The 12810-nt window shown below is 45.6% G+C and overlaps 1 protein-coding gene across 1 annotated transcript in view; it reads right to left on the bottom strand.

Moving 5' to 3' along the window:
• Positions 1–12810, bottom strand: part of LOC111251731 (neurotrimin-like) — a 103472-nt gene that overhangs the window by 14586 nt on the left and 76076 nt on the right. The window contains exon 3 of the mRNA XM_022808638.2: positions 12189–12396. Within this exon, the coding sequence (XP_022664373.1) occupies positions 12189–12396 (208 nt within the window). The remainder of the gene's footprint in view (positions 1–12188; positions 12397–12810) is intronic.

Here is a 12810-nt window from a genome sequence, read left to right as displayed (position 1 = left end):
ATAGGTTCATTGTTTTTGTTTAATGGGTGGTTGTTACCGGTATAGCTTTGAGTTACATACATTCCGAACACAGTCGTTATATCTGTATGTGGTCGCTTTTTCGTGTTTAATTTTTAATTTTCATTGTTCAAAAAGAGGTATGTTATTATTGTTGTTTTTTTTTCTTTTTTCATTAAATAAAAATTTAGCCATAAAGCCAGGATTATAGAAAATTTGCAGTTAAGTTATTATGTTTATTATTAATTAAGCAAAACAGTCCTATGCTGTCTTGCACAAACCGCTTCATTATCCATTCGAGATGTATTTACACTTGATTTTTTAATTGATGCCCATGAAAACGCAAAATGTGTACGGGAGAAGTTTTTTAACGGAGGAAAACGTCCACGTCGGTAGGAGACATCGAAATCTGTGCCTATCCATTCATCTGTCCACAGTTCGGTTAGCAATGTAATAACAGTAGTGGTGTTTAGGGCTCTGCGCGAACATAGCAAACAATGTCCTGCCTTCAAGGTCCAGCGTTTCTGTGCGAACGGAAGTCGAAAAATAACAGTTCGACGGAAGGTTGCGTCCGTTCAGACTAAAGCAGAAGTGAACGTAAGAGAACGCTAGAGCGTAAAGACATGTCAAACGCAATCCTCGTTCAGTCTTTCAGTTATCACTTATCGCTTTCATGCCTCATAAGTCTGTGGGGTCCAAAGGAATTTATCAAAAAAATGACCTTTCCACTTCTGCTTCCACCATCCCTTTTTCGACAAAGGATAGCTTTAACGGGGAAATTGGGGATTTTGATGTGGTAGGAACCGTTGAGAAACCAAGCGCCTATGCTCTGCGCAAACGTTACTTGACCGTTCGTTTCCTCCTAGTCAGCCGACGGTTGTCGCTCGACGCTTGTTCGAGCTCGACTGCACTGAACGGTGTTCAGCACGGCTCTGCGAGGGCGTCGGGCCAGCGAAAGGACCGGGAAAAGTTATCTGCTTAGTGGTGACCTCATTGGGCAAAATTAGAATCCTGCGTCGGTCATGTATCACAAGTACTGTGAGTCGGCAGTAACCAGTCTATTGCTGGAGCTTGGTCCGTTTGGTCATGCTGGGTTGAGCCGAGCAGGCGACCATCTTTTTACGACTACCAAACATACAGTATGGACTCGATGTACCACGGGCCTGACATAGTGATCCTTCCTATTTAAGGGTGAAAATAAGCGGTGCTAGTAGTAGTAGTAGCCGTAGCGATGCTGTCTCGACTCCTGGCAATAGTGGACATCCGATGATCCTATTCTGTTCGCCTTCCACGCACCGGTCCGTCCTTTTGCTTTGTACTGGGAATCTCAAAGAACGAGGCTTCACGGCCAGTCTCCACGGACGAACGCAGCGAAACACGCTATCTGCAAGCTAGTTAGCAGATAAAAACCTGCCTCGCTTAGTTCATTGTTGTTGGCTGTTGTTGCAGCTCGCATCACATGGCATAGCGCAGCATAGTGCAGCGTACATCCCATATTTTCCTATGTCCGCTTGCACTTGTCCCCGTCTCCGTGTAGAAGCGGAATGGACCAGAAGACCCAAGCCGCTTCTGTGGCTATCCAACTATCGGTAGCAGCGAGGGTTACAGTGGCCATCAGATTTGTGGGCCCTCGACTCATTGCCCCATTCACATATCCCAACTCTGTCCCTGGCAAAGCGGGCAAAATAGAACGATGAGGAGAGCTAGACGAAAACAGTAAGGCGAGAAGGTTGCATCGTTCATGGATTTTAGTGGGATCAAGAGGGCTAAAAGAAGCGAGTAACCGAAGGTGACCCAACCAGCAATATAGTACCCTTGTACTTATGTGAGATATAACAAGATAGCTTTGACCGTCCATTGCCAGGCTTTTGGTACCACGGTAGTAAGTGCGTGTATGTGCGATTTTTCGTAACCCCGAACGCTTTCATCGTCATGCAGCCTCTACATATCAGCGCCTGTGTGTGTTTGCAAGGATATGCGTCTATATGCCGCTGTATCGTTTTCGATCAGCGTCGATCCCTCATCTTAAGCACGTCTTATGATTACTCTTGTTATCAAAGCTTTGTCCGCACTATGTTGACCGTTCAATGTGGATGTCGAAGAAGCATCACTCATTACGATCCGACAGCCATCGGAACAGCAAGTGAGTTATAAGGGCAGAGGGAATTGTGTTTTGGGGGACACTGACAGTATACATTGGGTGCGTCGAATGGGAACCTACGACCGTGGAGTAGATCGGAGCCTGTGCGTCTCGCAAGTAAGTGGACGAGAAATATAGCGAAGAAACAAGGAAAACAGAAAGAGAGGAGGCCGAAGAGGAGGCGGACAACGCAAAAGCAAGTGAGATATAAGGAAAGAAAAAAAGCGTCCACGTGCAAACCAGCGCGATGAACAGTCAGCAGGGCCCGAGCTGGGCTACATCCGCCGTCTAAGTAGTCTGCTGAGTCGGCCAAGAACATGCACACACATACACAGTAACGCGACGGTCGTAAGTATGGTGTGGTGGCTACGGCAATGGAGCAACCCAACTCAATGTCGAGGGATTGGGTTTCCGCTTCGTCGATCGCCCACTCGACCACCCGCAAGCTTCTAATTAACTCACGCATTGATCCCTATTCCCCAGCACATTCAAAAACGTGCCTCCGGTGGTGTGCGCGCAAGGCGCGCTTGCAATTTCGAGCAGCTGACTACTGAAAAGATTGAACAGGAACAGACGACGATAGTGGCAGTGTTCGCAAAGAGATGGCAGAGAGGCGGAAGGCAGCGGCGGACGGCCGATGGCTGCCCGTCAAAAAGGCAAAACCTGCACAAACGGACGTACAGATGCCGAATTGGTCCATCAAGTCACTGACCAATATGGCGTAGAGTGGCCAGCAGTCGGAGGCCAGCCGGCGTGGATCGAAATTGAGTTAGTAGTTCCGCGCTCAAATTTACTACCAGCTGACAGACAGGCAAGCCGCCAGGTCGCTGGGCATCGGTACAGGACACACAAATCGAAAAACGAGAAGCACCCATATCCCCCTTGCGCGTCCAGGCTCTATCCAACTGCACTGGTTCGCTCATTCACTCAATCTCATACATGTGTCCCTCTACGCACCAATATTCCTCTGCGGCCAAATATCCTGCGCTCTATGCACTTTTTCTCTTTCCCTATTCTGGTCTTGCCCTACTAGCTGACAGCGTTTTCGATGTGGAGAAGGACATCCATACGCAAACCGAAGCTAAAACGAATGTACCACTCCATCAGCCACAATCCAAATTGCAGGTAGCACCGCTGACAAGAACGACAACAACAACTAGAACAACTACGGAGCAACCCAATGGTAGGAGCAAAACGGTACCAACGGGTGGCAAAAATAACAAAATGCGAAACGACAAAAAGTACAAGAAGGACAACAAACAGCAAGAATACCTGTTATCGAACGATCTGACTGGCTGCTGGTCTCTAACGAATTGACGCCTCCATCGGCCCCGAAAGGGTGCCAGGAAGTCAAGAAGTCGCTGCAACCAATGCGGAAACCCCCACCTACCGTTGAGATGATGGCAAGACCCTCGACGTCCATAGACTGGAGAAAGCAAAGCTATTTCGGTCACTAGTCGCCACCTTATCACCGATATGTAGTAAAAATCATTATAAACGTAGTTGTCACCGTCATTAAAAGTTGTCCTAATGATCCATGGATGGAAGTAAATAATGACCAGGTTGGCTGATACTTTAACGTGGTTGACCATGTGCCGATCTGGTCGAAGGGTAAGATCAGTCTTATTATAGGTCACAAAGAAGCCTGTTCCCGTTGCTGTCGCTTGATCGTTCATGCCCTTCGTGGCCTAGTGCAAACCCACGTGACTATGACGACCCCTTTATTTATATATGTGTCTGCTTGCTTTTTCGGTCACAACCATGTATTGCAAGCACCTATGTTTTTGCTCCGTCATCGTCCTAACCCGTAGAGACTATTTTGAGATGGACGAGCGACGCTTGCGTAACTTTAGCTCTTACTTAATTTGCAATAAGCTCAGGGTTATGTCGCAGATAGACGTTGCGGGGCTGCTTGCCAGCTTTCTCGTTGATTTTTGATGGGCGCTGTTCTTTTGCAAGAGGTACAAATCAAACCATTCCATTAACCTACATGGGGTCGTAGCTAGCTGCTAACTCATGTTATACTGTGATAGCTGTATATGTCTGTATGTGTGCACGAGTATCTGTGTACAAAGGCGTTGTCATCTCTAGCAGTCTGCGCGAGCCTTGCCGCAACCCCTTTCTATTTTCTTGCACTGTTACGATAACGACGAGCAATAGGCCTACCAGTGCCTTGGGGACCTTCCGTCTACCGAGCTTATTCTGCTTGGTCATACGGGCCAGAGGATGCGTCAGTCATGTAGAGTTAGCGGCCAGCGGCAAGAAGTGGGTGGTGGTACAGCGGCGCCAGTCCGTCTGGCCGTCATCTGCAAGTCAATGCAATAACATACACAGACAAGCCCAGCCGATCGACGCGAAGGCACGGAGATCCAATCACTCGTCCATGCAGACACAACCCATCCAACCCAACGAGCGCGCACTCACAACTTGTTCGGTCACAAATCTCGACTCAGCCAGGCGACTGCTTCTTGGGTGGCTGGCTATCTGTCTGGCTAGTGCAATCTCAGAGATCTGCGTCCCGGGATATGTTTCCCTCCCTGTCTGAGTTGTCCGTTCATCCGTCGCATGCGGGAGACTTGAACGGTTTACCGCCAACTAGACATGAGGCATATCAATAGAAAAGGCACTGTAGTCCTAGTTTATTCGCACCCATCGAAGTAATCCATAGCGTCAAGCGTAGCGCTACGGTTGACGCTATGTATGAGCAGTTAGTGGCCATGCTAGCGAAATGGGAGTGATAATCAAGGTATGAAAAATAAGTCTAATCTGAGGTTTTATTTTGACTTTGCGCTCCCGAACGATAATATTTCTTTAATATCTGCATAAGAATGGACATCGCATGAAGCTAAGTATATGTCTTCTAAGTGGTTGTGCGTTGGGCTTGTCTTAACATGCCAAGGCCTATGCAGAAAGCTCCGTGGTTACAAGGAACATAATGGTACTTATCCTGAGAAACATAAACAAAGGATCGGTCTCAAACTGTGGCTGTTTAATGACCGCCGCCCTAGTCGACTTTATTACTAGAGTACTTGGCATAATTTCGAAATGCACAAAGTATGCCTCGTTGCGATATACTGCCAGGTAAAATTCATATGAATACCTTAGTGTACACATTCGTACACAATTTTGAGGACCCCAGCCAACAACTTCTACAACACTTGCAACTACAATTCGTAGTGCTTGCATCACCCTGTCGCTATTTCTATTCCTACAAATACGGAGATCCAATATCATACACTAGCACAGTTACTACTTGCTCGCCTGCCTTCTTGGCCTTCCATTAGGTATCTACTAATCGGCCTGGGAACGCTTAACGTACGATGGCATGCGAGCTACGGTGGTGGAAGAGTTGGACAGCGTTACGGGGCGGTCTTCGATGTTGACGTAGCCGTAACGGTGTGTGATATTGATGCTGATGATAATGATCTGTTTGTTGCGTAGCAAGGAGAGAATTCGATGATTACTTGCCAGCGTTGTTGCTTGTAACGGTGGTAATTCTTTCGAGGCTAGAATCACAAGGGAGGGATTGAGGGGGCCCCCATTATTGTCGTCTCCTTTCAGCCCTTTGACTCCATCAGGTTACATGATGTTCCGATAACATTAGCTAACCGCAGCAATGGAAAATGTCCGCAGCAAGTACTGCTAGCGATCATTCCCTTGTTAACACTGTGCTTATGCCAAATGTTGCTGGTCAAATATTTTGTGTTACTATTTGCTGTGGTAGAATTGCTAGTAAGTAACTATTGTGGTATTTTATATGTGGAGGAAATTGCTTTTTACGTATGCATAAACAGAAAAAAGGTTGCTTGCAGATTTACCTCAGAGCTTCCAGCTGCCGTGCGGCATTCAAGTCAAGTGCATCTTGTTCCCTTACCAGGTAGTTTACTCTGCTTATGATCGTAATCGTCACGATTAAACCCAAAGATTACTAGAAAAATATCCATGACTTCACTGTATACCCTCACATGGGCCAGTAGAGGCTTAGTATTACTTTGTATCCATATTATTATGTTTGTGTTTCTCTCTGTGCCCTGTACTACACTTCATCGTCAACCCTTCGTATATTTCCTAGCTCATTACTACGCCTTAAAGGAAATCACTCTAGCAAGCCATGGCTTCTGCAATGTAATTATATCGCCGATAGTTTCGTTAACTGTCCTCCGCATACAACTACGCACCATTTCGTGCTTCATGTCTTTCAAAACTTTGCATCGAAAGATCGTGTGCTTTAAGCCCCAAATCACATAAGATGCAAATGGTCTTCTCGATTTTCTCCATGAAAGTTCGAAACTGTTCATTAATTAAATTACTAAACTATTAACTAAATTATTAACTAAATTACTCCGTATAACAGTTTGCTATATGGCCTGTTAAACCACTTATTCGTGTCCGGTGTAGGGCTACGGGTTCAGTACCACGCGTTTTGTAGTCCAATCCGGTTCCATTGTTGACGCTATTTCGTCAGCGTGGCTTTTCTTGTTGTCAGCAGGTCCATACCTCCATTTAAATGTTACTAAACCCTTTCGTTCGCCACAAAATTTCTGAAAATTATCAAAGTCAGGACAAGAAAAACATTTGTACTCACTGCTGTGTAGGTTTTAGCCACCCTAACGGCCAATGTCGGTTGCGAGGATAGAGGCGTATTCCGGTCTATAGCCATATCTACCTGCTTTGTGTATATGTTTTGTCTTGCCATATCTGCCCAAATTGTAAAGATGCAGAGAGCGACTGGTCCCACTACTGAGACTCTAGTGCTTCCAGTCATGCCCCCGACTGTGGGCTTGAATCGTGCCAAGTTTGCTCTGCATCGTGCGGCCTTACCAACGTTTACATGGGCTGCACCCGTTAGTCCTGTCGCCAATATTTCTCCCGATACTTAACCTTGCGATTAATCTTGATGGATTATTCACGTAGCCCAAGGTTGACCCTTCCAATTTCTTTCGTACCCGGCAAAAAGATGGCCTCACTATTTTTGGCATTGCCCTGAGGTGATGCTCCTCGATACAGGTATTAATTATGTCTAAAAGGACGTTTGTTCTGTCCTACAGGGGCAATTTCTTGTCCGCCGTCATTTGCAGCGCCAGGTCATCTGCGTATAATACGCATTCGATCCGTCTGGTACGCCATATATTGCTAAGACGTCGTCGTACACTAAATTCCACAAAGTTGGACCAAGTACTAATTCCCGGGGGACCCTTGCTGAGATGTGCCTTCGTCCGTGGCCGAGGTCTAACTCCCTGCTATCCAGATATGATGAGATAATCCAGCTTAGGTAAAAGGATATTCCCTTCTTTTCCAATGCCCTCGCGATTACCTGCCAGTTGGCTCTACTGAAAGCGTTTCTGGCCTCTAAGAGTACTATTAAAACAAAATTGGCCTTCCTAAAGTTCTTTTCTGTCCGTTCGTGATGTGCCTCACTGTGCAACCTTTCGGACTATTTCAAGGGTAGAACCGTCATTGCGAAACCCGCACTGAAAGCCCGGTAGGGTCCTTTTCTCTCCTATTTTCTTCTTTAACCCAACAGTGACTATACTTTCCATTATCTTCGCCAGCACATCCAGCAGACAAATCAGCAGGTGTTTTGAAAGATTAGTTCAGTTTTCCAGAATCAACCCGATTGACGCCTCTTCCCAGGCCTTAGGGAACTGCTCTCCTCTAAGGAGTTGACTTAACCTTATCGGCTAGCGGGCGGCTTTTACCCGTAGTTTATCTTGACGATTTAATAGGATAATTCAGAATTATCTCTTTCTACTTTCTTTACTCACGCCTTTCATATATTAACTACGTCTTACCAATACGTAGAGTCTTCGGTAAAGAGACTTGAGGTCTTCCGCTTAAGTCGAGGTTCTAGCTAGTGCCTCCTTGCCTACTGTCTAGCGTTTCTTCTGCCAACTATTCGTTCTTGTATAGATTCTGCGAAATTCTCTGCGTGTTGCCGCCATATACACACATTCCACCACTGGGCTGACTGTCAACGGCCACACTTGTCTAAATGAGGACCCATTACCCCTAGTGCAACCTTCTCGCGGGACTCAGTTAGGATTCTTGTGATCTCATACTTATCGCGTGCTTCATTCACTGCCTAACAACAAAGTCTGTCAATTTCGGTTTTTAGCCTTACTGTACCTTGCAAAGTGTATAATGAGCATCCCGACACCTGTTCGAGTTGACTTGAAAAAGCTCGATCAAATTCATCACTTGGTTTTGGCCGTCTGTTTGCTTCTAGGAGTAGTCTAACCGTTTTTATCAACCACATCCGCTTTCCGCGAATTTTGTTTTTTCCTTTTGCTCACATTGGGTCGGTTCTCTTAATAGTTGCGGAGCTACTGCTGCGGTCGGCCGCTATGGGTTGAACAGGCCCGCGCTTGGCCTGTGCGTTGTCTTGGGCACCACGTAAAACAAGGCCCATGACCCTCGACATCGCATGCGCAACAACACGGTGTATCTTTCATGCAGCCTTTAGTTACTTATATGACCTCTTCACATTTATAATACCTTTCTGCAGTGACCTTAGATTGTGCGCAGCTCCCTGCTAGATGCTCTAGCTTCTGGCACCAGATAACATATTGGGACCTGGCTCTAACCTTGTGAGGTATAAGTGGTCCAACCCAACACTACGTTCTCTAGAGTCAATTTTTGGCCAGACTATGGGAAAGCTTAACCAGATACGATCATCCGCCTTCATCTCTCATCATTCGTTGCTTTTTAACTCGAATCGCCACGTTTTTTGAGGCGTTCAGCGTTTAAAGCAGGTCTCCCTTTGCTCGTTTAAGCCTAGCAGCGAGTCCATGTTTTTACAGGGGCTCCGTGCTTACAATCGACCTGAGGAAACGTCTGATTTTGGATAGCATCGCCAAACCGCTTTCCTTATGCTTATCTCATCCCTTTCACCCCGATATGTAGGCTTCCCACCTTTGTTTTGAATACATGGCTTACCGTATTGTAATAGTTATATTATCATTATTAGTTCATTACACAAATACATCCACAAAATATAAAAATTTATTAAATTTCCCAATCGAATGTCTCCCCACCAGGCCAGGTGACAGGTGAAGGGTTGGAAAAAAACAATACTGAGGATAATTCAGATTTGGGAGCTAAAGCAATTACAAATTCAATGTGACCCAATTACTATGCATATGCAAGGAGCAATGCAAAATCTTGTATATGCATAGTCTTGAAATTATTAGCGTGGCCCATTGTATTCAAGTATGTAAGTCCTATCCACATTCTGTCTTATTGTACAGCAGACAAGAGCAAACCGTCCTTTTCGCCAACACTTGTGAAATCCCTCTTACGTTTCAGATCTGTTTGGTACTTGATGCCGTATTCAAGCATAATATTCAAACCAAAAACCGCATGAAAATACGACTGCTTTGGCTAATGTTCTATTTCTGAAAAATGGGTTATCAACTTGCGTTGAACCAGTGTTCTAATGGCGTCTGCGGCTACGTGTAAAAACCCAACGTCTAGTACTATACCACGAAAGCCTCGTACTATAAGTCTCGATTTTTTCATTCATCTTATAGTACTGAGTTCTGCGAAAGTCGAAAACTTAGCTTCCTTTTACTTGGTTCCTATTAGTGACATTTTCTAATGACATTAAAAGATGCACTGAAGTTACATAGGACTTCGGGCGTTATACGGGAGCGTTGCTTTGGAAATGCGTATATATTTATAGATGTATTCATTCCTTAACAGTTTAGCCGGCTCAAAGCGGCCAGGCTAATAACTTACGCTCGTTTGGCCGGAAAGGAGGCGCCCCTTATGAATATGATCCCTAAATATGAAATGTATGTATTTGATGGTTGTGCGTATGTATTACCCAGTTAAAATGCATCGTTGCGTGTGGCCTCGCTAGCTTTTGCTGTCTAATCCTGTCCGCTCTAGTTCACATGAGTACATAGGGATGCACGCATATCTGTTTGTATGTATCTGTGACAATGTCCACGCTTAAAGGTGACATTGTGTCCTTGCAATTGCATTATCGAATATCAACGGCTAGATCTAATTAATTTGGTAACCGGCTGTTAGCGTCTCGAACGCCTCTTTCCTATATCCAACTCCACTGGTTCCCCTATATTTGCAGGTCCTCTTGCTCTACACGTGAACCTTCGCGTGTGAAAATATACCATCTAATAGTTACACGATGCTGCCCTTTTCGGGCATTGAAAGGGGCATTGAACGGGGACATTTTCGGGATGCCCTTTCTCTGCCTCACCACAGTCGTTCCCTTCTGAAAGGCCCAAATATCAATAGAGGCGTTAGTAACGGGTGCTGATGTTGTCCGACAGTCCGCATGCCTTTTACATTTCTTCTTGTACCGTTTCGCTATGCAAGTTAGGCAGTACCCCATACTCCGTAGGTCTCTAGATATCTCGGAGGCATTGGTATTAGTCGCGTTACACAGCCTGTTGGCGATAATCCAGCATCCAATAGCTCTTTCGCACACAACAGACACCTTCGCATACGTCATTAATGATAGTACATATGCCCCACAGTACAGGAACTAACTGAGTCGATTACTAAATAAATGGCTTCCATTGTAGTTACCAATGCGAATATTAACCCTAGCTATTCCTGTCCTACACACGCTCCCTCTCCTTATTCTTGAGAGCTGAGCACCCGCGAATGTCGCATAGAAACGGTTGGAAGGGTGGATGACGAACCTCTCGTGGGCGCTTGCCTTTCTATCCCTGTATGTAGCTCTACTTCTATTGTGTTGCGTTGTGCCCATGTGTCGCATGTGCGCCGATAGATAGTTTGCCCTGCGACCGTCGTTGTCGTCGCCCTTCCTGTCTGTCCACATGGGTGTTTGTGAATGCTCATATATCGCTTCTTTGCAGGAGATATCGTACGCACAGATAAGCTGTTTATAGTACTAAGCAAAGGCTAGTTGTCGTGGGCATTCGTGGTGTATCGCTCTGTACATTTATTGTTGTTGTTTATGTCGCTGCTATGATGGCCGTCACTCCAGCATTTCTGTTCACTGCGCCTGTATGTCTATTTGTGCACTATTCATGTTGCGCCGTCGTGTACAATTATACAATGAAAATAGTTCACATATGGCAGCCTGCATCAGCATTATTGATGAAGGCAACGCGTGAATTCGGTGTCGATTCGCCAGTTATATTAGCTGGCCTTCCAGGTTTCACGTGAGGGCAAAGTAACCGAGTATAGTTGCTGATTAACGAATACGAGCTATTGAAATAGGGGGCGTACTGTGAACGTGGCTCTTTTCTGTTTTTGCCGAGGAGCGACCTAAAGAGGAATTCAGGATCCTCGAGTTTGTTTGCCACGTTCACGGAACACGCCCCCTGACCTCCCAGAACCTGCAGCACGAAATGCGAAACGTTGCTCAAGGGCCTTCACTGCTTTGTTTCCTATGTCTATCTGCGTGCGCTCAAACATGTGAAGAGTCTCGTCATATCATAGGTTCGTTGCGTATCGCATGAAATCTACCGAAAGGAGAAGAATCTCGAAGGGTGGTGAATAAAGCGATGTGGGGTTCTTAGGGTTCGGGGAAGGGGCCAGCCGCATATCCGTCATTGGTCTCCAGGGGGCGATGGAACATGCGTTTGTCTCGCCGCTTCTCCACCCTCAACATTGCCCTACCGCACGCTACGGTTGAATAATGGATGGTATCCTAGCTCAGCGTCGATTGAGAATCTCGGGGGTCATCGTTGAGAATGACATGGAGACTGGGGAGTGTCACATTGGCAAAAGGCCTAACCTTACGAAGATCTGCGAATCCCAAATTATCTGTTGTTCTTTTTGCAACACTAAGTCCGCGTCTATACTTGTCTGCAGGTTAAATAACTTGTTAGTCAACTCTTGTGCGAAGACTACTGGCTTTTGTCTGTCTCCTACATCGTTGCTATTGTTTGAAATATATTTATCAATATCTTCTATAATAGTACTTTTGAATAGTACACCTTGTAAGCTGCAGATCAGTATTGGAAATGCTTTTATTGGGAAAGAACGTTTAACAATTGAATGATAACAATTAGATTTTCAGATTGTCCCATATTTTGGAAATTTCCGCACTTACCCACGACATGGAGATAGCCAAAGATCTTCTTCATGGGGTTGGTGTTCACCTGGCACATGTATTCGCCTTTGTCGGCGTCCTGAACTGGCGAAATGGTCAAATACCAAGTGCGCTCTCCGTTTGAGTTAATAGAAAATCGGGGATCTGTGGCTACCAAGACTCGTTCCATTGATATGAGCATATGGCGACTCGTGTGGATCCATGCCACCTGCAAACAAACAAAGGCATGGAAAGCTGATTAGAGTGAAACGTCCCCAGGATGATACTGTTCAATTGAAGTAGACACCCATGTTTTAAATAATTGCGGATACATATCTATGGAATCTCTAACGCGCCTGTTTATACCGTCGCGACTGTTCACGATTTCCTTGATTCGACCGGCCATATTAGAGCAAGCGCTTTGTCTTCTTGCTTTTTCGTAATAGCTTCTGTCAACACAGACCAGACTGCGGTGCGTATACAGATCTTCTCATAACGACACAAAGCTATGTTTGCCGATAACGTTCGAACTGTCCGAAATAAAAGTATCTGAACGCACAGATTAAGAAAACATTACTATTGCTGGCACTCTGGAAGAGGAAGACACAGGCGGAGTTCAAATAGTAGAAAATCTCATTCTGCA

This window comes from Varroa destructor, unplaced genomic scaffold (assembly GCF_002443255.2).
Source record: "Varroa destructor unplaced genomic scaffold, Vdes_3.0 BEIS01000005.1, whole genome shotgun sequence".
NCBI classification, from domain to species: Eukaryota; Metazoa; Arthropoda; class Arachnida; order Mesostigmata; family Varroidae; genus Varroa; species Varroa destructor.
Note: the sequence above shows the minus strand (reverse complement) of the source record. Positions and strands in the feature narration are given on the sequence as shown.